Source organism: Trichosurus vulpecula, chromosome 2 (genome assembly GCF_011100635.1).
Source record: "Trichosurus vulpecula isolate mTriVul1 chromosome 2, mTriVul1.pri, whole genome shotgun sequence".
In the NCBI taxonomy this organism is placed as follows: Eukaryota; Metazoa; Chordata; class Mammalia; order Diprotodontia; family Phalangeridae; genus Trichosurus; species Trichosurus vulpecula.
The window spans coordinates 336,837,952-336,861,795 of NC_050574.1; the positions used below are offsets into that span (position 1 = coordinate 336,837,952).

Here is a 23,844-nt window from a genome sequence, read left to right on the forward strand (position 1 = left end):
CACCAAGGGAGAACAGAAAGTAAAGAGTGGGAAGGCCAGGATATAGATAAGCTAGATCCACAATGATGGAAGTAGATTGCTAGTGGCCACACATTAGCAAAGTCTCTGTGATGCACTGATGTGTCCTGATATTCTGGGAAACAATGAGCCGCTCCCTAGGCAATCCCATTTTCAGTCTATTTCGCTTTTATTCACTTTTGCATTTTAGTTATTCTCAGGTATCATTTTCCCACATATTTCAAAGACTTCTCATGATAGTCTCTGGATAAAGTCTAACAATGAAAACATCAGAGACAGGGTAGCAGAGTGTACAGACCGCTGGCCTCAGAGTCAGGAAGAGCTGGCTTCAGACCTTGCATCTGACATATGAAAGCTGTGTGATTCTCAACAAGTCATCTAACCTCTGGATGCTCTGGGCAATTTTCTAAAGACTGCAAGTTGCAGAGAAGTTGTGAATTTGCATTGATAGAAGGTGCAGAGGAGGGGCCCACTTGCATTGGTGGTGGCAGCTTCCTCACCTAGATTTCCTTGTACCAATGAAATCATACACCAGTTAGTCAAAAGGTCTTTATTAAGTTGGGGATATAAAGAGTGGCCAAAAAAATTAATTAAAAAATAAGCCAATTCTTCTCAAGGAGCTGACATTCTACTTGAGGAAAAAAGGTATAAATAAGTAAGTACATATCAGACGTATACAGAGTAGGTGGAGTGTAATCAGAAAGTGGAGCTCAACAGTGTCAAAAGCTTATCATAAGGCCAATAACAAACACCTAGCCATGCCTCAGCCCTGGATCATTTCCATCATTTGCTGCCTTCACTCCTACACATGTGCTGCTGAACAAAGATGGAGAAAATCAAGTAACTGTTCTGACTGGACCCCCTGCAAATTTATGTTATACAACCTCAACTAGGCCCTCAATGCTGCTAGGCAATCCTACTCTACCTCCCTTATCAACTCACTGTCCCACTCTCCATAGCAGCTTTTCTAAATCTTTTTTTTAGTATGTTATTTTTTATTTTCCCCCAGTTACATGTAAAACAATTTTCAACATTTGTTTTTAAAACTTTGAGTTCCAAATTCTCTCCCTCCCTCCTTCCCAACCCCCTTCCCCATTGAGAAGGCAAGAAGTTTGATACAGGTCATACATGTATAGTCATGCAAAACATATCTATAATAGCCATGTTGTGAAAAAAAATATAGACTAAAAAACTCAAGAAAAATAAAGAAAGTAAAAAAAAAGTATGCTTCAATCTGTATCCAGATACCAACAGTTCCTTCTCTGGGGATGAATAGCACTTTTCATCATAAGTCCTTCAGAGTTGTCTTGGATCATTGTATTGCTGAGAATAGCTAAGTTAGGCTAAACCTACACAATTCCTTCAACTGATGCTCATGTGACATGGATTCAAGGCCATTCACAATCTTGGTTGCCCTGCTCTGGACACCCTCTAGCTTATCAATATCCTTCTTAAATTGTGATGACACCCAGAACTAAAAACAAAATTCTAGATAAGGCCTGATGAGGTCAGAGTACAGTGGAACTATCAAATGCCTATCCACCAGTCTTGCAAACTGCTGTACATTCTGATGAGGTTTCAATTCTAACTTCCTAGGAAAGTACAGTAATAGTGACAAGTTGGGTTACTGAATCCTATTTTAATCTTATTTATTTCAGTCAATGCACATGTTTTGTATTTAGCATTTCTTCTGTTTGTAGGAAATATCTTTTCCATTCCCAATTCATATTGTAAAATGAATAATTTTTTACATCCAACTTTGGGAAGACCCTAGATATGAATACAAATCTAAGCCTTAAGCAATTTCCCCAAAAACAATATGTAGGGACTATACAGAAAGGGGAACTTAACCCCTCTCATTAGAGGTCAGCATCCTCCCAGCATCAAACCTGGTTTCGACTGATGGCATGAATCATGTAGACATTTTCCAGCTTCATGTGGAGAGTTGAGTGGAGATGGGAGAAAACTGCCTTGACTATATGTCTATGAGCACATAGCCACATTGCCTCTTTCAATTTTTTTTTTCTGATCCTAGGCAAACAAATATTCCATGGTGGATGTATCCAGGACTGGTGTAGTGACCTTGTGAGCTCTGAAAGGCTCACTTAAGGAAAGCAGCAACTTCAGGGAACATGGCATTTCATGGTAGAGAGGAGTACCAGGAACTGCCATTCACAGAAGAGAGTGACATGATGAATAATGTGCTATCCCTCATAGGGTTTTGTTGATTCTTTTAGAGGAAGACTCCGGAATAGGAGTGTTCAAAAGAATTCTGGAATTTTAGGCATTAGCAGGGAAAATCTGAATGGCAGAGTTTATTATTATTATTATTAATGTTATTTACTTCTCAACTAACACCACTGGGTTATTCTACCTAGTAATAAAGTTCTGCTAGGAAGCTAATAATAGGATTATATGGATATGAATGTTTTTGGAAACTCATTTCCTTTCCCTCTTTATCTGATCATTGTGGGGGCACATGTCTAGCAGTGATATCACTTGGTTAAAGGGTATGCAGAGTTTAGTAATCTTTGTGATATAGTTTCAAATTGTTTTCCAGAAAGATTGGAGGAATTCAAAATTACAACCACAATTCATTGTTGTGCCTGTATGTCCATAGTCCATCTTTATCGATCTGATAAGTAAGAGGCAGAACCTTGGAGATATATTAATTTTCCATTTTCCTTATTAGTCATTTGGAATATTTTTCACATGATCATTAATAACTTGAAATTTTTCCTTTGAGAACTGCCTATTTATATCCTTTGTTTAATTATCAGGAAATAGCTCTTTTTCCTATACATTTGTATCAATTCCCCATATATATATATATTATATATCAGACCTCTGTCAGAGAAATTTGCTATAAAGATTTTCTTAATTAGTAACTTTTCTTTTAATTCTAACTACATTGATTTTGCTTGTGCAAAACTTCCCAATCTTTATTTAATTAAAATTATTCATCCTATCTCTTATGATTCTCTTGGTTTTTAGTTTGGTCAAGAATTCTTCTATCTATAGATGTGAAAAGCATCTCTTTCCCATCTCTGAGTGGTTATGATACAACCTTTTACATCTAGGTAATATATCTATTTGAAACCTATTGTGGTATGTAGTATGACATGTTGATCTAACCTTCATTTCTGCCAGACTGACTTCCACTTTTCCCAGCAGTTTTTGTTGAATAGAAAGTCCTTACCATGGCAGGTGGTGCCCTTGGGTTTATCAAACTACTATGTTTGACTGCTTCTAGGTATTTTTTAATCTAATCTGTACTACTGATCAGACTCTGCATTTCTCTTATTTAACTCTCTCTGTGACCCTTGAAAACATTCAGATTCTGAAGTGACACTTGTATCTTCTCCTCCTATTAGAATGTAAGCATTTGGTTCTTGTTTGGCCCCTTCCTATTACTCAAATGCTTTTGCTTTTATTAGTTTGTCTTGATTTGAGTGCTTGGCTATGAAAGTTTCTACTTGGTTCTAGTGTTTTCATCATGAATATCAGAAAGTTTTTATTCTATTTTTTCTTCTGTTGGACCCTTGGGATTATCATTAGAGGCTATAATACTGAGGTTTTCAGGATTCCATGCACCAGCTTTAGAATGCTATTAATTTTCTATTCTCTTCTCCTCTTTCCCCAGTGCATACCAGTCAAAAAAAAACTCCTGGCTTTTGCCCTGCCCTTGAAGAAGCAGTGGTAGCAATACTTCTGGCTTCTTGGGAGCTTCCTCAGATACCTCTCCGGGTTTTTTTGACTCCTGGAATAAAAGAGTGTTGAAGATTGCAAGTGCCTATGGAGTATCCCAAGTCAGAGTGCTAGAAGGCTTCTGGTCTGTGCTTATGACTCCCTACCCAATGACCCTAGGCTGCTGCCTGTCTTTTTTGTATATAAGCTAGACTGGATGAAGGTACTTACTGATATTTTCTTTGGGTTTCTTGATCATCATTCAATCTGGAACCTTTTCTGGCGTATATCTGGGAGAACAGAGTTCTTCTTTCTCCTTTCATGTCAGCATCTTATCTAAAAGTATCTCTACCTTCTTCTTAAACTACTTGTTTCCTTCCAATTTTTTTTCAAGAGCTCTAATTACTTTATATATCTCACTTAATTTTTGCCCCCCCCCCCACCAGCTACTCTTATAGAGCTTGGGGGCAAGACATTCTCTTTTTCTGGGGTTTTACTGGTATAATTTCGTGGAGCTAGTTTCTTCTGGATTAACCTCTTGGGTTTTTATTAAGCCATAGCATATCTTCATTGTTTTCAGTTTTTCTTCTGTTTGCTCATATCTCCTGCTTCTGGATTTTTTTTACTAGGGCCAGGCATTGTTCTTCCTGCATTGTTGCGTGGAAAAGGCAAGCACTGTTTGGTCTTGTCCCTTCTGTAGACTGGATGCTGTTGCCAGTGCAATTTTTTTAATAGTTGTTGTTGTTGAGTTGTTTCAGTCATGTCTGACTTTTTGTGATCCCATTTGGGTTCTCTTGATAAAGATACCAGAGTGATTTTCCTTTTCCATCTCTAGCTCATTTTACATATGAAGCAAACAAGGTCAATTAATTGGCTTGCCCAGGGTCACAAATGCTAGTAAGTATTTGAGTCCAGATTTGAACTCAGGAAGATGAATCTTCCTGACTCCAAGCTTGGCATTCCATCCACTGTGCCACCTTGCTATGCAGTAATTTTTTTAATAGTACAGGTATCCGTAGTGCTAAAAGTGTTGAAATAGCATGAAAGGAACATGTATATTTAAAAAATAAACTTCTAGAAGGTTCATCAGAATTTAAAAACATCATGGAAAGGTCTTCTACATTTCAAAATCAAAGGTACATGTGACAGTGTCTGAAGTAGCGAGTAGTTATCAGGAGTAAACATAGGTCAGTATTAAAGTATTAAAACCCTTAATGTTTTTTTTTTAAACAACTTTGAAAGACTTAAGAACTCTGATCAACACAGTGGAACCAACAACAGTTCCAGAGAACTCATGATGAAACATGCTATCCGATTCCACACAGAAAGACAATGGACTCAAAGTACAGAATGAAGTATTTATCTTTTTGACAAGACTAATTTGAAAATTTATTTTACTTGACTATTCATTTTTGTAATGAGTTTTTTTCTTGCTTTCTCAACAGTGGGAGGTAGGAGAGACAGAATTTGGAACTGAAAATAAAAGAGAGCACCTCCTCCACTTATTCAAGTATCAGTAACATGAAAGTAGTCCAGAGGCAATTGCGCATGATGTTTATATTAGTATAATGCACTTAGCTTATCCTCTTCTTTAGAACAGATGATTTAAAACTATACCACATGTAGAAAATTTATTCTAGTTCTTTGTAGTTTGTTATTGTTCTGTATTTTAATCTGCTCATATCCACCATGTGCTTCTCCACTGCCCTCTGAGTTACTTATTTTTATTTCTTCAGAGACTTGCAGAATCTTGCAGTCATGGAAAAATACCAGTAGGATACAGGTATTAAAAAGATAGGCCATTCCACTTGACACACTTACTAGCTGTGTGACCTTGGGCAAGTCACTTAACCCCAATTGCCCTGCTTTCCCCCCTCCAAAAACAAAAAGGAAAAAAAAGATAGGCCTCTGTTTCAAGAAGGAATTTCTGCTCATTAAAGAAAGAATCCTCAGCTCCCTGAGCTCCACTGAGTGCCCTAATTCATTCAGGGTATAACTCCTTGTCCATTTGCAGTGTCAGTCTAAGATATTCTTACTGACAAGGAGTTCTGTAGGTTGTGCATCTAATTGCATGTCATAGAATAAGAAATACTGAAGTAAAGGATGAAGTCAAATGGACACTAATATAAACGTTTGAAAAAAATGAAATTGATGCAGACATATTGGTTTAAATAAAGGGTAAAGGAATATAGAAATATGCACAGGGAGCACATCAATGGGATAAAAGCATTAGAGAAAACTGAAATAGATTTTTACAGACTAGATTGAAAGCCAGCACTTAGCACATTGCTTGGCAAATAGAAAGAACTCAACTAATGCTCTATCTCCATATCTATCTAGAAGAATCTCGTGAAGAAATGAAAACAAAAGTCCTTAAATTAGAAATAAAGAAAAAAAGTGAAGCAAAGCAATCCCAGTACTATAACGGCAAAGAGAAACATGAAAAGGAATACAAAGTGTCACCATATGGCAGCCTCAGGTGGATTTTAAACTACCTAAGAAATTTTCTTTGAATAATAGCAAATGAATTATCAAACCTAAACTACTCAAATAAGAAACTTTCACTCACATGTTACAAAAATATTTAAAATAACAATTGTCCATAGTCAATTCAAGGAGGCTAGCTTTGAAAGACACATTTTCCTACCCGTATTTTTGCTTCATTAAAAATCTTATGAAAATGTGATATTAATAATATTAATACATTAATTATTAGTAATTATCAATATGCTAACGTTAATAATGGGTAAGGAATTAAGAATTAAAGAGTTGTTCCCTCTAATTTTTAACTTGTGCCTTATAAAGAAGCTTATTTTGTTTCAAATACAGAATATTTCTTTTATATCTATAACGTGTGCTTTGTTGACAACTTCCTCTGTATAACTATGTCAAAGGTGAGATGATATTAAAATGAAGTTTTTTTAGTACTTTTAGTAATGAACCTTACTGGATGGGTTTAAAATGTTCCTGCATTTTAGAGAATTCCACTGTACAGTAGGTTCTATTATAGAAAGTTCTATGATATTTTTTAAAGTGAAATAGCTAAGAAGGAAATTAGTATTTATGAAAGTAATAAATTATGTAAAAGTTTTATTTATTGTTAATTGCTATCAAGAACTTATATAGGGATACCAAACATATTTGGAGCATTCAAGAACCAGTTCTATTATACAAATAAATAATTAGAACCTTTAATAGATAGCAAGAAAAACTCCTGTACTGTCTGTCCCAGATAAACATATTGATGGAAAAGTTATACAGGTAGTTCATCCAAACACATATGGAAAAAATTCTTTTTTCCCAAGTTCTCCATAAAAACAAAAGTTATATCAACATTTTACAAGTATTGCTTTTCCTCCCAAGATTAAAAATGAGCATCACAGAGAGGGCAATGGAGAGGAGCATGGTGAGTGTGATCAGGCAGCACCATGAAATAAATGAGGAACTCTAAAGAATAACAGGAGAAAAAAATGTCAGCAAAGAAATACATGTTAGGAGAAAGGGCTGGTTATATGCAAGAGTGAAGGATGACAGACCAACAGCTATAGTGCTTCACTGATATCTTTTCAATATCAGGAGAAAATAAGGAAGGTCCTAATACGTTAAGTGGTTTCCCTGTGTATAATGCGGCACAAGGCAAGAGTTATCAGACAAGAGCTGTAGATGATGGGCAGGTGTGGATGGATTGCAATCTGCATTATTGGAGAGAACTTCCAAATAGATGAGATCAAAGATCCATTTGAATATTTAAATTAGAGTAGAGCTATAAACTCAATTCAAGTCACACTATTCATTTCCCTTTAATGTGGCTCTGTGAGAAATGAGTATTTTTCTCATATATTTAATAACTCAATTTTTGTATTAAGATCAAAATTTTTCCCTTTTTCTCCTTCTTCATCTAGAAGTCAATCTCTCTTAAAGATTTACCCTGGCAAAGATCTAATCAAACAAATTCTAAGTTTAGGCTAATGGGAGTGTATTCCTGCTCTTGTGTTTCCTTAGATAGGACCTGGGAAAACGCCGATTCTCCCTCTTATTGAAACTGATGTCTCTTTGACCAAGATTTGAGTGACCTAAGTCACATACTACAAGATAGCCCACCCTCCATTTGATTAATCAGAGATGATTAGGCATCCCTAAAGAGGAACACTTCCTCTTTAAAGGGCATATAAACTGTAACCTCTAAGAGAAATAATCAGATAATCATCCTATTATTAATAACCTGCTGGCCTTATTAATAAGATGATTGAATTACCCAGAAACTATGCCTCTCGAACCTTTTTAAACATCACAGCTCCACCCCCTAAGAAACACATATATATGGACAATTGGAAAACGTCTCTGGTTTTTGATAGTCCAAGCCTTACATGTGACAGGCTTTTGAACTCTATACACTCCTCCTTGGCATCTATGACTTGTTTTTTGCTGAAATTTTCCATGTTGGTTACTTAAATGCAGGAGTGTTCTGGAGCTGGTTCATACAAAGCTCACAAGAGCAAACTGTTAATTTTTTCAGTGTGAGCATTTACACCCAGAAAGTAGCAAATGCTATAAATCAAGATTTGATTTTTTTGTTTCATTATTTTCTAGACTTAAGAGATGGGGAAAATGTTAACTATGCAGACTGAATTTATAAATGTCACATATACATTGTTTTTTTGAGTGGCAGCTTTTAAAAATTTACCAGCTCACCACTCTTTAACTGTTTCCAGTCATAGAGTGGAGGGTCTTGATGGCCAGTATCTAGTGTCTAGTGACATCATGACATCAGAGATGGGAAATCAATCAAATGTGCTTGAGTGAGATCTCATCCACTCCTATAAAACCTACAGGTCTTTCCGGCTTCCATGTTGCCCTAGTGCATGGACTCCTCTCAAATGTATAGCTTCCCTGACTAAGAGGTCATGAAGGACTCAGGCTTCTTCTATAACAACTACAGGTAGTGACAAGAATCTGGTGGAAGCTAAATGCAACAAATTCAGAGAGTGGGCTCTAGCAGTACCATCACTGACCTCCTTTCCACTTTTTGTTATGACTTGATGACCATAGTCTCTGAGGCCCAGAAGTCCCTCTATGAACTGAGATAATGGTATCCCATGCTCTGAGTCCTTCTTTTTTTGTCCCTGTCCTACTCCCCTAGCTCTGGCTTTCCATGCCCTGCCACTGCCCCCATGGATGTTTCCCATTGGGCCTTAAAATTTCCCTTCTTTAAGTTAAAACACATCAGAATTTAGGCATCATTGGCCTGTCTGACTCATTTGTGAAAAGATCCCTATGTTCTAAAGTGAATGGGACAACATTTACTGATTCTTCCCCTGGCTTCATGCATGCACAGTGACTTAAAATTATAAATACAGAATTCAATCATTATAATATTTATATTTTGATACTATTTGGAGTACCACCAACGCCTCATAAAACCACCATTTTTTTCTTTTACAATATGATTTTTAAATTATTACAAATTTTAATTCTAATTCTATCTTGGCATCAAAAATATGTTCTGTAGTAATGAATTCCTATCAGATTTTATAACTAAATCCAATTAGATTACTCTCAAATTCTAAAAACACATTTTTGAAGTGATAAGTACATATGCATTTGTCATATGCTAAGTATCTCATATCATAAATATGGTTAAAACAAAGCAATGAATCCTTGAAGCAGATTCTATAGAAAGCCCCCAAATCTTGTCTGGTTTACCTGAGGTGGGAGACTTGCAGCGCTCAAGTTCCAGGGGCACAGGACTATCAGTGAGCTCAGTCATACCTAGAAATGAGAAATTAAAAAAAAACCTGAGATAAAATCCTAATGTTTTAAAGCTCTGGGAAGACTTCAAGTTATAGACTAATTGTATGAATAATAAAAAATAGTTATTTGTGAAATAAAATTTCCCATTCTGATTCAGCTAGCACGTAAATCAACCTCATAATATTTAAGACAATAACTGATGTAGAAGGAAGATATACAAATTAATTGACAAATGAGGGGAAATTGAACACAGTTAATGAAAGAAATAAAATGTCATGCTTTTAATTTTCGTACAATAATGGGGAAAATCCAGTAATTATATTGGTGATGTTGATTTTATTTGTACAGACATCTGAAATAAGAACTTGATTCCTTAAGTCTTCTGGCCTGGCACTTTTTCTTCAGGCAAGTGAATAGCTGAGACATCCAGAACAGATAGTTATCTGTTGTTCAAGATTTCCAGGGATAAAACTTTCACATGTTTTATTCATTAGGAAATTTTTAAAAATACTGATTTACGAAAAGGTATTTGCTGTGTGTTAATGCTTCTTTTTCCTTATACTGAATAGAATATTTATTTTTACATAAACCAGATTTTATTAGTAATGCCCATTTTCCTTTACAAAGATAAATTTTGTTCTCCCTTTTTGTTCTTTTCCTGTTTATTATTTGCTCTACTTTCCTGAATAGTAAAATCCCAGATACATAGTAGGTGCTTAAGAAATATTTAGTTGGTTATTAATCTTTAATGATTTGGCACAGTATTTCCTTTCTACTATCCGAAAAAAAATTATCACTATATTTGCAATCAGTGCTTTATCATGTCTTCTCTTTTGGGAGGGTGTCAGATGCTTCTTGTGAGGAGTATAATTTCTTAATTTTTTCTTCTTCATTTAACTACCTACACAAGAGTGTACCTCATCTTCAACGCTGAAAATGAAAAAGTAGTTTTTGTGTCAGTTGACTTTCTCTCTCACCATATATTTCCCTCAGGCAAGGTAAATTTTATTTTTTATATGCTTAGTAATCTTTATATATAAATATATATATACAGTATAAATCATATTATATATCTTTGTTTTGCTATAATTTTATTTTATATAAGCTTTGAAAAATTTAGCTTCAATTATCAATGATCCCTTTACTTTCTATTTTATATTTGTATTTTTTTGATAATATCTCCTTATATAGTCATGCCCCATTTATTCAGCTATAAGACTTTAAGCATCTTGAATGCCTAGAAACATGGAAGTTAAAAACATCTTGGAGGAAAAGAGCTGTCACAAAGGTCATGTACTTTACTGTGGAGATGAGACATGGACTTTCTCAGGCCCTTATCCATTCCTTACTGCATTAGACTCATGAATAAAATAAAGTCACTAAGTAAATAAGATAAAATAAGTAAATAAGGGTTTCAAATGATTTAACAAGATTTGTAATCTGTTCCCTCACATGTTCTTTTTTCTTCATTTATTAGAAGATTAAAAGCAACAGTCAGTAAACAAGGGGTGCTAGAGACAGACATACTGACAGCAGCAAGACATGACATCTGACAGTGAAAGAGAAGACAAAAGAAGTATAAGAAGCAAGCAGAAGAACTATAGGGCCATCATTACTTATGGCAGGTAGAAAAGCAAAAAGCACTGTATACCCAATATGAGGAGCCAAAGAGCATCACTTTTTCACAGCATACTAAAATGATCAGTGTTTATAATGTTGACCCTGAGTCATCAAGAAAAGATTAAAATATGTTCACCATGTTCTGTTTAACAAGTCAAAAATAAAGTTTAGAAAATGTAATACATTCTAGAAATTTTCTACAAAGATTATTTAAAATAAAAAAGATTTGTGTACTTAAATGGGTCAATGGCTTCAATTATCTGGAAAACTCAAGGGAAGAAGAGAAGGGAACAAGGATTTAAGTGCCTACTATGTGCCAACACTATTGTGCTAAGTTACAATTATTATTTCATTTGATCCTCACAATAAGTCTGGGATGTGGGTGCTATTATCATCCCATTTTACATCTGAAGAAACTCAGGCAGACAGAGATTAAGTAATTTAAGTAACCCAGGCAGTAAGTATCCAAAGCTAGATTTGAACTCAGATCTTCCTGACTCTGGTCCCAGCACTTTATCCATGGAGCCACCCAGCGGCCTCTAGACCTCATTCCTTATACATATACATCTGATTATATAATTCCTCAACCCGAACATCTTCAATGATGCTTGAAATTTCCTTACTCAAGAAAAAAAAAAAGAAATTTCCTTACTGAGTGAAATCCCTTGGCTGCAATAGACTATATCTAGGTGGTGCAATGGATAGAGAGCTGTGCTTAGAGCCAGGAAGACCTGAGCTCAAATCCAGTCTCAGGAACTTCCTAGCTGTGTGACCTTGGGCAAGTCACTTAAGCTCTGTTTGCCACTGGAGAAGAAAATGGCAAACCACTCTAGTATTTTTGCCAAGAAAACCCCACTGACAAAGTCCACAGGGTCACAAAGAGTCAGACATGGGTGAAATGACTGAACAACAATAATAGATCATGTCTGCTTTCTGAGAATCAGACTAGCTAAGCAGGGAGAAACTTATAGACTGGTAGACTGATCATGAGGTGATGATGAATTTTTTGGTTCTGACAACTGATGAAACAGGATAAATGACTAAATGACCCTCAGACTTGTGGGCTTCCTTCTGCTCCTGCAGTGATAGTGGAAGATTTATAGAAAAATGGGAGCCAAGATGCTAAGAATAACATAGTTTTTAGTCTGCTACAAACAATGTATATCTATATATCTATATCTATCTATATCTATATATATGTGTGTATACACACACACACACACACACACACACACACACACACACAGTGTATCCCAAAAGTCTTAGTAAAATTTTAAGCTTTTAATTGAATAATAATCAAATTATTAGCTTAGAACTACACTAAGACTTTTAGGACACCTTGTATACCTACAAATATCTATATGTAGATATTTAGATATAGATACATGATATATGTAAACATTAATTTATCTTTTAGTACTCTAAATGTGAGATGGTTGTCCAATGACTAACAAGTAGATATGCTACTAAAGGAACTGAATCATATCAGTCTTAATGTTGTTATTATTCATTATAAAGGAAACCAGAAGACAAAAAGAGGTTGCAGCTGAATGGAAGGAGGGCTCACAGGTTTTCCTTGGAAAGGCAAATGAAGGAGTTGGGTAAGTTAGGTTCATCATGCATACAAAGGCAACAAGAGATATGATTTTACTTGATTCTCATATTGAATTGCTCAAGGTATTTACAAAAAGATCCCCATGAAAGTAATTGTGGTTTGTCTGCTAACATGAGTTGCAGAAAGAGAAAGGGTAAAAAAAAAAACTTAATAGGGAACTTAATAAGAACTTCCAAATATAAATTTTAAAAATCTATTTTGATATTTAGTGACTTCAATTAAAAGGTAGAAATAGGGAGGATCATAAAAACATCGGGAAATATGGTTCAGAAGTAAGGAATGAGAGAGGCTAAAGACTTGCAAACCCCATAGAAGTCTCATGCCTCAACCATCATCATTGCCTTCTTCAGAAGAATTAAGGCACGAGCACATCATCCAAATAACATCATCCAAAAAGGAAAGAAATTTATTATATTTAAATAGGAGACAACTTATTATTGAATAAGCCATCTGTGTGCAATTAGAACACTGGCCTATGAAAGGAGAGATGAAAATAAGTGTGAAATTAGAAAAAGTATAAAATGAGAAAAAAGATGTGGCATATAATTAAAACAACTGAATCTTGACCTATCTAAACAGTTACTAATTTTTAAAAATAGAAAATGACATTGACATTGATTATAATAACTTCACACATGTTAAATCCATGAAAATCCATTGTAATAAGTGGGAAAACAAAGGAGCCTAGAAACAACCTCAGTGATCTCCTTGCCAAAAGAGAAAAATGACAGCCAAAGTCAATGGTTTATAATATAAACTCATTTGTCGTAAAAGCTAGAATAGTGAAAGATTATGAGCAATACCACTTCATAAAACAATAAGAAACAGTGGAGAGAAAAACATGTTTAAAGAAAGCTCAGCAAGAAACCCAACCAGGTAACGTCATCCCAAAAGGATGAAACTGGGAGAAGCAGACAGATGAAAAATGGAAAAAAAGATCTGTAAAGATTTTTATAACAAAACGTTTATTATCAAAAATGGTAGAATTACCATGTGAGAACTTTTAACATCACAGTCCTTAATTTGCTGAATTAGAAAGTGGAAACAACACTGAAGAAAACTGAGATAAAAAAAGCAGCTGATATAGACCAAGAACCAACAAACTTTCAAGGGTGATGAAGGACTGATTCTGAAATTATCTGAGAGATGTCTTCTAGGCTTATTATACATTATTTTTCTTCATGTACTCAATGTGAAGCCAAACTGGTCTTGTTTTTCCTCATACATGACATTCAGTCTCTCTTCTTAGAGTCTTTGCACTGGCCATCCCTGTGGTTAGTGACTACTTCCTCACCTTTGCCTCTGAGAATCCCTAGTCTCTTTCAAAACTCAGCTTAAATGATACCCTCTGCATGAGGCTTTTCCTTATCCCCTAGCTGCTAGTGCCTTCATACCAAAATTTTTTCCTCTTTACACACACACACGAGTGCACATATACACACATGCATGCAAGGGTAACTTTAAGTTACAAAAACTGGGTGGCTAGAAGGATGATGGCATAGTTAAGATCAAAAGAGTTTTTGGGGGGAGGTAGAGAAGATAATGAATTTCAATTTGGACATGTAGAGTTTCAGCAGGACATACAGGGGGTGAATTTCCAGCAGGCAGCTAGTACTGTGAGTCTGGAATTCAGAAGTTAAAGATTTGGGCTGGCTATATGGATCTGGGAGTCATCTATACACAGATTATACTTGAAGCCATTAGATTTGAAAAATTCACTAAGAGTGATTATAGCAGGCTACAGGAGGGAGTCTTGAATGACACACATACTCAGGGAGTGGAAGGTAGGCTATGAATCAACAAAAAAAAAACTGCATAGGAGTAATCAGACAGGTAGAAGAACCAGGAGAGACTCTCTTTCTAGGTAAATGAAGGGAGGAAAGATTATCTAGGAGGAAGGGGTAGTCAACAGGATCAAAATATACCGATGAAGTCAAGGAAGATGAGAGCTAAGAGTAGTTGAGTTCACTGTTAAGTTTGGAGAGGGCATTTTCAGAACTGTGGTGATTTCAGAAGTCTGTTTATATAGGGTTGAGTAAATAATAAGGTAGTGGAGGCAGTAAGACATCTCTAAGCTCTTGACACTGAAAAAGAGAAAAGATATAGGATATTTGGTTGAAGAAATGTAATGTCATGATTAAGCAAAGTTTTTATTAGAAGATGGAGAAGACCTGAGCATATTTGTAAGCATCAAGGAAGGGGACATTAGAAAAAGAAAGAATCAAGATGAAAGAAAAAGAGAGATTAAAGATGAAAGAAAGAAAAATAATAGAACAAACTACCAGAAGGAAAATAATAGGACGAGACCAAAGGCACAAGTAGAAGGGGTGGCTACTAGACTGGCAAAGATGACAAAAGGAGAAAGTGGCAAATGTTGGAGAGATTGTGGGAAAACAGGCACAGTAATGCACTGTTGGGGAGCTGCGAATTTCTCCAGCCATTCTGGAAAACAATTTGGAACCATGTCCCAGCAATACCAATAGTAGGCCTATCCCCCAAAGAGATAAAAGAAAGAAGGAAAGGACCCGATATGTTAAAAAATATGTAGAGGAGCTCTTTTTATAACGGCAAAACATTGGAAACAAAGCCAGTGATCTCTTTTTGGGAAATAGCTAACCAAATTATGATAGATATGATTGTGATAGAATATTACTGAACCATAAGAAATGATGGAAGAGACAGACTGAAGTGAGGAGAAAAGGACAATTTGTACAATGACAATGTTATAAAGAAAAACAACTTTGAAAGACTATTTAGAACTCTAGTCAATGCAATGTTAAACCACAATTACAGAGCACTGAAGATGAAGAATACTACCCTCTTATTGCCAGAAAACGGATTAGACTCAAAATGCAGGATGAGACACACATTTTTTGGATGTGGTGAATGGGTATTTATTGTGCTAGTCTATGCTTATTTGTTGAGGGTTTTTTTTCTTTTAAAAATGTTCAATGGGGGAAGTAGGAAGGAGAGAAAAAAATTCTTAAAAACAAATAATTTTTAAAAAATTCAATTAATAGAGAGGTTAGCTTTGACAAAGAAAAGGGTTACCTCTTCTTCAGAGATTACAATGGAGGAGAGAATGAGTAAAACATATGTAGGGGCTTTGAGGCACATGGTAAGGGACATGAGTGAGCTCACAATAGATGGGCCCTGATTTTCTTAGAAGAGCTGGAGAAGTTATCTGCTGAGATATAGGTAGGAAAACTGTAGGAGGCTTCAAGAGATAAAATTTCAAAAAGAAACTCTGGAATGGGACAAAATGAGCCAAATTCTAATGTTCCTAAATTAGGGGCACAAATAAAAAAAATTATTGGCAAGCCCTTAAGAATGAGCCCAGTTCATACATAGCCAGAGCTGTGGTTCTGCTGGAGGTAGAGAGATTAGATATCTATTGAGGATGAATGGAATTATGTTGATAATAGACAAAAAAGGAAGGCATGATGCCTCAACTCTTCTTTTGCTTTTCTTCAATACCAAAAAGAAATGCCTTTGATGATTCAATAGGGAGAAATACAAAGTATTATTCTTAAGTTCAAAAAAAACAAACATTAAAAGGACAGGATGGCAGATAAGTGGCTATATAGTAGGTTTTTTTGCATTTGAAAAATATGTGGGAGGTTAAGTGGACTACAAGTTCTATATGAACCAAGGTATGGCATGAAAATCAAAACAGCCAATATGGTTTTAGGCCATGTTAAATAAAGAACACTGCTTAGGATCAGAAGAGTTAATTTTGTTGCTATTTTGCGTAATTTTATAAAGGACTACCTTGGTAATTTAATTGATATAGTGCTAAATCTATACATTAATTTGTGTAGATTTCTAACTTTTATTGTGTTATTTCTATAATTATTATTTTGTAGATTTAAGTCCTAAGTCTATCTTGATAGGTTTTATTCCTAAATATTTAATGAATTTTGTAGTTATCTTAAATTGATGTTTTTTCCTTCTTGCTTTTGTTAGTAATGCATAGAAATATTTATCCGTTTTGTGGATTTATCTTACATTCTGCTAATTTGCTGAACCTATTAATTAACTCAATTGCTTTTTGTTTCATTAACTGTCAAGGATTTTCCAATGAAACCAATGTAATACCTACAAATAGGGATAGTCTTCCTCTTCTTTGCTAGTGCTCATTCCTTTGATCTGTCTTTCTTGTATTATTGCTATAGTTAGCATATAGCTACATTATAGTAGAGACAGTGGTATGCTTTTTTGTCCCTGAACTGATTAAAAAACTTTTCATATTATTCCATTATAAATAATAGTTGCTCTTAAGTCATTCAAATACTTTTGAGCACATTAAGAAAAACTTCTAATTCAGTACTTTTTAGTGCTTTTTGTTAATGCATAATGAATTTTGCTCAAGGCTTTTCAGTATCCATTTATATGATCATGTTTTGTTGTTATTATTCAGAATAAGAGACACAATTAGTTCTATTGCACTCGCCCCGGTCAAACCATAATGGAAATATCTGGTGTCACATTTCAGGAAGGATATTGAAAAGCTGAAACATATCCAACTTCAGACAATCCCTCATATTCCATGTAGACACTTAGACACTAGGGCCTACCCAATGTGGGGATCTCACCATCTGCTACAGAGTTGTCCGCCTTTTCCCCATGAAAAATAACAACTTTCTAGCCAGGAATTTCAAAGAACAATCCCCTGTCCCCTTCTCATTTTCATCCCAAAGGAATTAATTGACTCAGCTTTTGGAATTCACTCTGGGGGTGAGCTGTCTTGATTGGTGAGTAAATGAAAACTCACCTCAACCCATTATATCTAGTCAGTCCTAGACTACATTTCAATCTGCATCCAGATATCAAGGCACCTGGGCCTACCCAGTATGAACATTTTAGGATCTGCCTTGCCCGTTTTCTTATTTGTAAAACAAGGATAATAATAATGCCAACCTCACAGGGTTGTTGAAGATCAAATGAAATAATCTATGTAAAGCATTTTTCAAACCTTAACAAGAAGTCAAATAGTGCTTCCATACGTATCTTTGGTATATATAGGATATTTTGTTTGGTTACTGATCTTCTTAAACAATATGCCAGTAGTGGAATATCTGGGCAAAAATAGGGACATTGAGTCACTTATTTGCATAATTCCAAATTGCTATGTAGAAAGGTTGTACCAATTCACAGCTCTACCAACAATGCATTACTGTGCCTGTCTTTTCACAACCCCTCCATCTTTGCTAGAATGTGAGGTGAAATCTAACGATTAGTTTGATTTGCATTCTTCTTATTATTAGTTATTTGATACATTATTCCATATGGTTGTTAATAGTTTGCAGTTTTTGAGACTTGTTTGTTCATATGTTATGAACACCTATCTACTGGGGAATAGCTTTTGGTCTTCTAGCTGTCCACATATCTTGGCTATCAGGCCCCTATTTAATATGTTTAAGATAAAGATCTTTCCCTCAGTTGAACAGTTCCCTTCCAATTCTAGATAAATTAGTTTTGCTTGCACAGAAGTTTTTCACTTTCACATAATTAAAAGCATCTCTTTTATCTTTTGCACTTGACTCTATTATTTGTTTGGTTTAGAACTCCCTCTTTTCCCATAGCTGTGAATCATATTTGATCTGCTTCTTTTCTAAGTTTTTCATGAGATAATCTTAAATATCCAGATTTTATATCTGTTTTGAATTTATTATGGTATATGGAATAAGGTGTAGGTCTAAACCTAATTTCTGCTTTCCAGTTTCCTCAGCAGTAATTTTAAAATAAGGAGTTTTCCTCCCTATGTTATTTATGTTTCAGGGTTTATCGAACACTAGATAACTGAGTTGAAATATTTCTGTTCTTCACTGTCTAATTGGTTTCATTGATCCGCTTTCCCATTTTTTAAAGTAGTACCAAATGTTTTTGATAATTGCCATTTTATAATAGAGTCTGAGGTCTGAAAGTACTATTTCCCCTTCAATTCTTCATTTTTTTCCATTATTGTCCCTGATAGTCTAGATCTTTTGTTCTTCCAAGTAAATTTTACATTATTTTATGTTACATTTATTTCATTTTATTTGGTAGTTTAATTGATACAGTATTAAATCTGTAAATTAATGATTGTTGTGTTTTTGTTTTTGTTTACTGATTTGGCCCAGCTACTAACAATGAATATTTTTTCAATTATTTATGTTGTTTTTTAGTTCTTTAAGGAGGGTTTTATAATTGAATCTATTTAAGTATTGATCGCACTTTGATAGACTGCCAAATATTTTATGCATTTTATAGTTATTTTGAATGAGATCCTGAATTTGTTATTATACTGTAGAAATGCTGGGAATTTTTTTTTTAGGGGGGAGTATTTTGTAGCCTGAAAGTTACTGAAGCTGTTAATTGTACCAATTATTATGTTTTCTTCCAACAAAGATTTTCTAAGCAAATCATTATATCATCCACTAATTCATGTTTGTCTTCTCTTTGACAATATGCCTTTAATTTCTATCTCTTGTCTTATTGTCATTGCTAGTATTTTTAGAACTAGATAAAATAGTTCATTCAAATAATTAATTTCCCATCTGATTGCACTCCTTTGGACTTCATCATGCCACCAGGAACTTCAGCATTCTGCAAGATACCATCAGCCTTGGTGATCATACTCCTCAGTATCCTCTGCCTCTGGGACCTCTCTGATTAGAAAGAGAAAGGGGAGCTACTCCCCAAACCTCCACTTAAGAAGGGCCCACAGGTCAGCTTCTCTTAATTTCCCTCCCAGCTGTTTTACTTTGTTAGGTGCCATCTCTTTTTCCTTATTCATTATTTTTTAGCTACCTTTTGTGTGTTGTCTTACCCTATTAGATAAGCTCCTTAAAGGGAGGAACTGTCTTTTTTTGTATTTGCATCCCCAGTGCACAGTGCCTGACACATAGTAGATGCTTAGGAAATGTTTGTTGACTGGTTGACTGAAATAATAATGGGGAAAGGGAGCAACAACCTTGCTTTACTCCTGTATTTATTGGGAAAGCTTCTAGTTTTTCCCTAATTCCACATACTGCTAGATATTTTTAACACGTTAAAAATGATTCCTCTGGAACTGTTTTTTGTGGAGGTTTTTAAAAGTATGAATGAATTATACTTTTTCCAAAAGCTTTTTCCTCATCTATTGACATAATAATGTAGTTTTAGATGTTTTTGTTGTAATATGGTTTTGTTAATTGTTTTTCTAATGCTGAACCATCATTATATCCTTGAATAAATCCAACATGATCATAATCAATAATTTTTGGATAGATTTCTCTGGTGTTTTTGCCAGGATTTTATTTAAAAATTTTGAAATGCTACTTCCTAATAATATTGTCTACAATTCTTTATTCTATATTTGTTTGAAAAAGAGATTGGTAGAGATTTTTTTCTCAATTTTTGAAAATAAGTTGTATAGCATAAGTATTAATTGTTCTTTAAATGTTTGATGGAATTTTCTGTAAATCCATCTAGGTCAAGAATGTTTTGATGGGCAATAGAGATAAATAATTTCTAGCTAGTTCAACTTTCTATGAGATTGAATTAAGAACTCTATTTGCTGCTCTGTTAGTTTGGATATTTCATATATATGTGTATATATATATATGTACTAATTTACTCTGCCATTTCCTTAAAGTTCTTAATTTTGTTAGAATATAAATGTATAGAGTCTAATAATTATTTTTTATTTCTTTTATGTTTGCATAATTTTATTTTCTCACTTCTCTATTTTGTTAATTTGATCTATCACCTTTTTAATTGAGTTATCTAGACTTAACAATTTTTTTTTAGTCTTTAAAGAAAAAGCTTTGCTTATCAGTTCTAGAGCATTTTTGGCTTCTACTTATTTCTTTAATTTTCAAGATTTCTTTGATGTTTATTTTGGGTTTATTTGTTGGTTCAGTTTTAAAAATTCATATTAAATTCATGAATCATCTTTTTCCATTTTTTTTGTTAATGTATGCATATAGGGACAGTTCTCTTCTCGCCTCCCCCATGACTGATTTAATTGCAGTTCACCTCATGATTCTGATTCTTTCACATCATTTTTAATTATTTATGGATTTGTATTTTGGCTTATGTATTATTTAGGATTTAATTATTAAGCCTCCATTTAAGTCTGCATATTTTTTGGGTTCCCTGAATTGATTACATTTTTTATTTCACTGTAATCTATAAATTGTACTTCTTATTCTCACTTTTTGCATTTATTTGTAATTTTATATACTTTAATAACAGTACATTTCTGCAAAAGTGCCATGTGTGCTTAAAAAATAGGTATATTATTAAGTAGTCCCATTCGGAAGATGCCACAAATCTTTAAGCTCTTAATTCTATAATAATTTGTTCCATTATATATTACTGTGTTAAAAAATCTTTCTGTATGATTTGTCCAATTAAGAGAGTTACATTAAAGTATCCTATTATTGTTTGTCTTTTTCATAATTTGTTAAGTTTTTACTTTATGAATTTAGATATTTTGACAATAAGTTTAATATTGCCATTGGTTTGTTGTCTGTGGTTTCTCTAAGCATAATATAATTTCTTTATCTGTTAATGTAGTGAACTGTAATTTCTGCCTTGTCTGATAGCATGATTTCAATTCTTACTTTTACTGATTTAACTGCATAGTAAATTTTGTTTCAGCCTCTTATTTTGATTCTATCTATATCTTTGCTTTTTAGATAGATTTTTTTTTTGTTAAAATGAGAGATTATAGTTTTGTTTTCTTATCCAGAGTTCCACTCTCTTTTTATTGGATTGTTTAATCTATTGACATCTAAAGTTACGACACTTAGGCTTCTATTTTCCTCCATTTGTTTCTAGTAGTGCCTTCTTTTAAAGAATAGTTTTGTCCACCCTCCCCCCTTTTTTTACATTAGGACCTTATCTCTACAATCAGTTTTGCTTAAACTATTTTGATGCGACCCCCACCATTCTCCTCATTTTCAACACTTTCCCTGATTAAATACTTTACCTAAATCATTTAATTTTTAAAATTATTTTTTTCTCTTCTTAGTAATTTCACTCTTCCCCTGTTTTCTCTTTTATATCCTCCCTCTCAGTTAAGTGATTGGTTCAAAATCGTTCCTATTCTTTATCCCCACTAACATATTTATTAGCTTGTTTTATACCTTTATCAAAGAAGGATCGTTTTATCTTGTTCTTTTCATTAATTATCTTTCCTTCTAGTTGTTGTGAACTTTTGTTCTCTGAATTTATGGCCTATATCTTTATTCCTTCTTTAAATTGCCTTATGTCACCAATTGTACATTCCAATTCATTCCACTACCTTCCCCCGATCATTCTTCTTCAAAATGGCCACATGACCTTATCTCTAGGTTCATGTCTTCCCACCCTTCAGAGTGCCAGTTATTTCTAGAAGCTCTGATTTACCTTTTCCAAAGGCAGGATGCTGTTCATAGAGGTATAACATTCTCTCAGAAGAAGTGATTTTCGTGTGTATTATTAACCTTCTTTTCACCATGTTTAATCACTTCCTTGTGACACATCTCCCATTCTCCTAGAAGAAGCCCTCTTCTTGCTAAAAGACTGTTATAGTCATCATCCCTTTGCCGTCTACCCATGGACTTAAAAGGGTTCTTAACATCTCCTTTGTTCCCCATCTCCCTTCTACCTATTAATGTACTATTCTCTTCTCCAATGTAAGTAGGTTGTGGGCTTTGCCCTATGGTGTTTTAGTTTGGTTCTTTTAACATCAATTTTCCTGTTTAAGTTCTGATTTCTTCTTTATCACCATGTGTAATTTAAGAAAAAAAACCAAATTCTTGACAATTCCTCTTTTTTTTAACCCAACATATCATTCTTTCTCTTTATAAAATGAATCTCTAAAATGGGGCAATTTATTTCATTACTTGTTCTTTTCTTGGAAGATCTTCTTTTCTTGTATTTCTAATTGTTGGGGTGTTCACAAGTCAAATATAATGCTCACATCTTAACACCCTCCTCCCCATTCTAGGAATGCTTCAAATGCTTTGCTCTTAGTAAATATCTATTTTTTTTTCCAATTAGGCTCAGGTTTGCATGGCATATCATTTTGGGTTGTATCTTGAGCTCATTCCTTTGCTTTTAAGAACACATTATTCCATTCTCTCCTGTGATTTATAGTGAGTATGGAGTAGTCTTGTGCTATTTGATGGTATTTCTCCTTGTTCTTCATAAAATTTATTGTTTGCCAATGGAATCATTATATCTGACCATTGTCTGCCCTGGAGTTTAAAGAAGAGGGCTTTTCCCTCTTGGAGTTGTTCTGTTGATTCTTTTGATCGGTACTTTGTTTTTTGTATTCAGAAGTTTTGTTTATTTTTTTTCTAGTATTATTTTCTGCAGTATAACATCGATTTTTTTGTGATGTGCTTCTGAGAGACCTATTATCCTTAATTGTCTCTGTGAATCTTGTCTTCAAGGTGAAGTGCTTTTCTTTGTAGAAATGTAAAAGTAATTGTCAATTGAGTAAATCAGTCTTTTACAGCAAATGATAAGATGCCATGCCCTGTTACATTTATCAGGTGAAATCACATATTGATTGACCTTTAGGTATAAACAAGGTCTATATAACTCCACAGTTTCAACAGGAGGTTTGCTCAGATTGTCTGAGGGCCTAGGGTTCTGGGGACTATATAAACAATTACATCAGTTTGGGCCTGAGATACTTGAATGTCTGGCAGCATAGGAAAGGGCATTCTAGCTAACCCCCTGAGAAGTAATCACTTGAGGGGAAAGGAAAATACCTCCTCTTCCTCCAACCACTTAGCCCCTTGGTCCTCAGGGGAGGGCCTGGGAACTTTGGAAGGCCAAAGGACTAGAACTTTTCAATGATGTCCTACCAGTATCCCTAGAACAGCAGCTGCTGGAAGCAGTTTATGTACAGGAAACAAGGACAGACTGTATACAAATTTAAGGTCGCACAATGAATCCAACAGAAAAATTACATTATATTACCTAAGAGGGACATCTTGAGAATTCCAACAAAAAGACTTCTAGGAGCTGTGAGTTGGACCTTTGAAAATGAGGTCTTTAAGCTTGAGCCCACTTTACCCTGCCTAGATTGACTTGAGGCAGAAGGAGGTTTCAGACTTTTGGTGGGGGGAGTTGTTTGTACTAATTGTACTGCCACAGCAAATACTCATTTCTAAAAGCTGTTTGACTGA

At 34.5% G+C, this 23,844-nt stretch overlaps 1 protein-coding gene across 1 annotated transcript in view; it reads right to left on the reverse strand.

The window, feature by feature from the left end:
* Positions 1-23,844, reverse strand: part of STXBP5L (syntaxin binding protein 5 like) — a 324,117-nt gene that overhangs the window by 95,632 nt on the left and 204,641 nt on the right. The window contains exon 20 of the mRNA XM_036744107.1: positions 9,409-9,474. Coding sequence (XP_036600002.1) covers positions 9,409-9,474 — 66 coding nt within the window. The remainder of the gene's footprint in view (positions 1-9,408; positions 9,475-23,844) is intronic.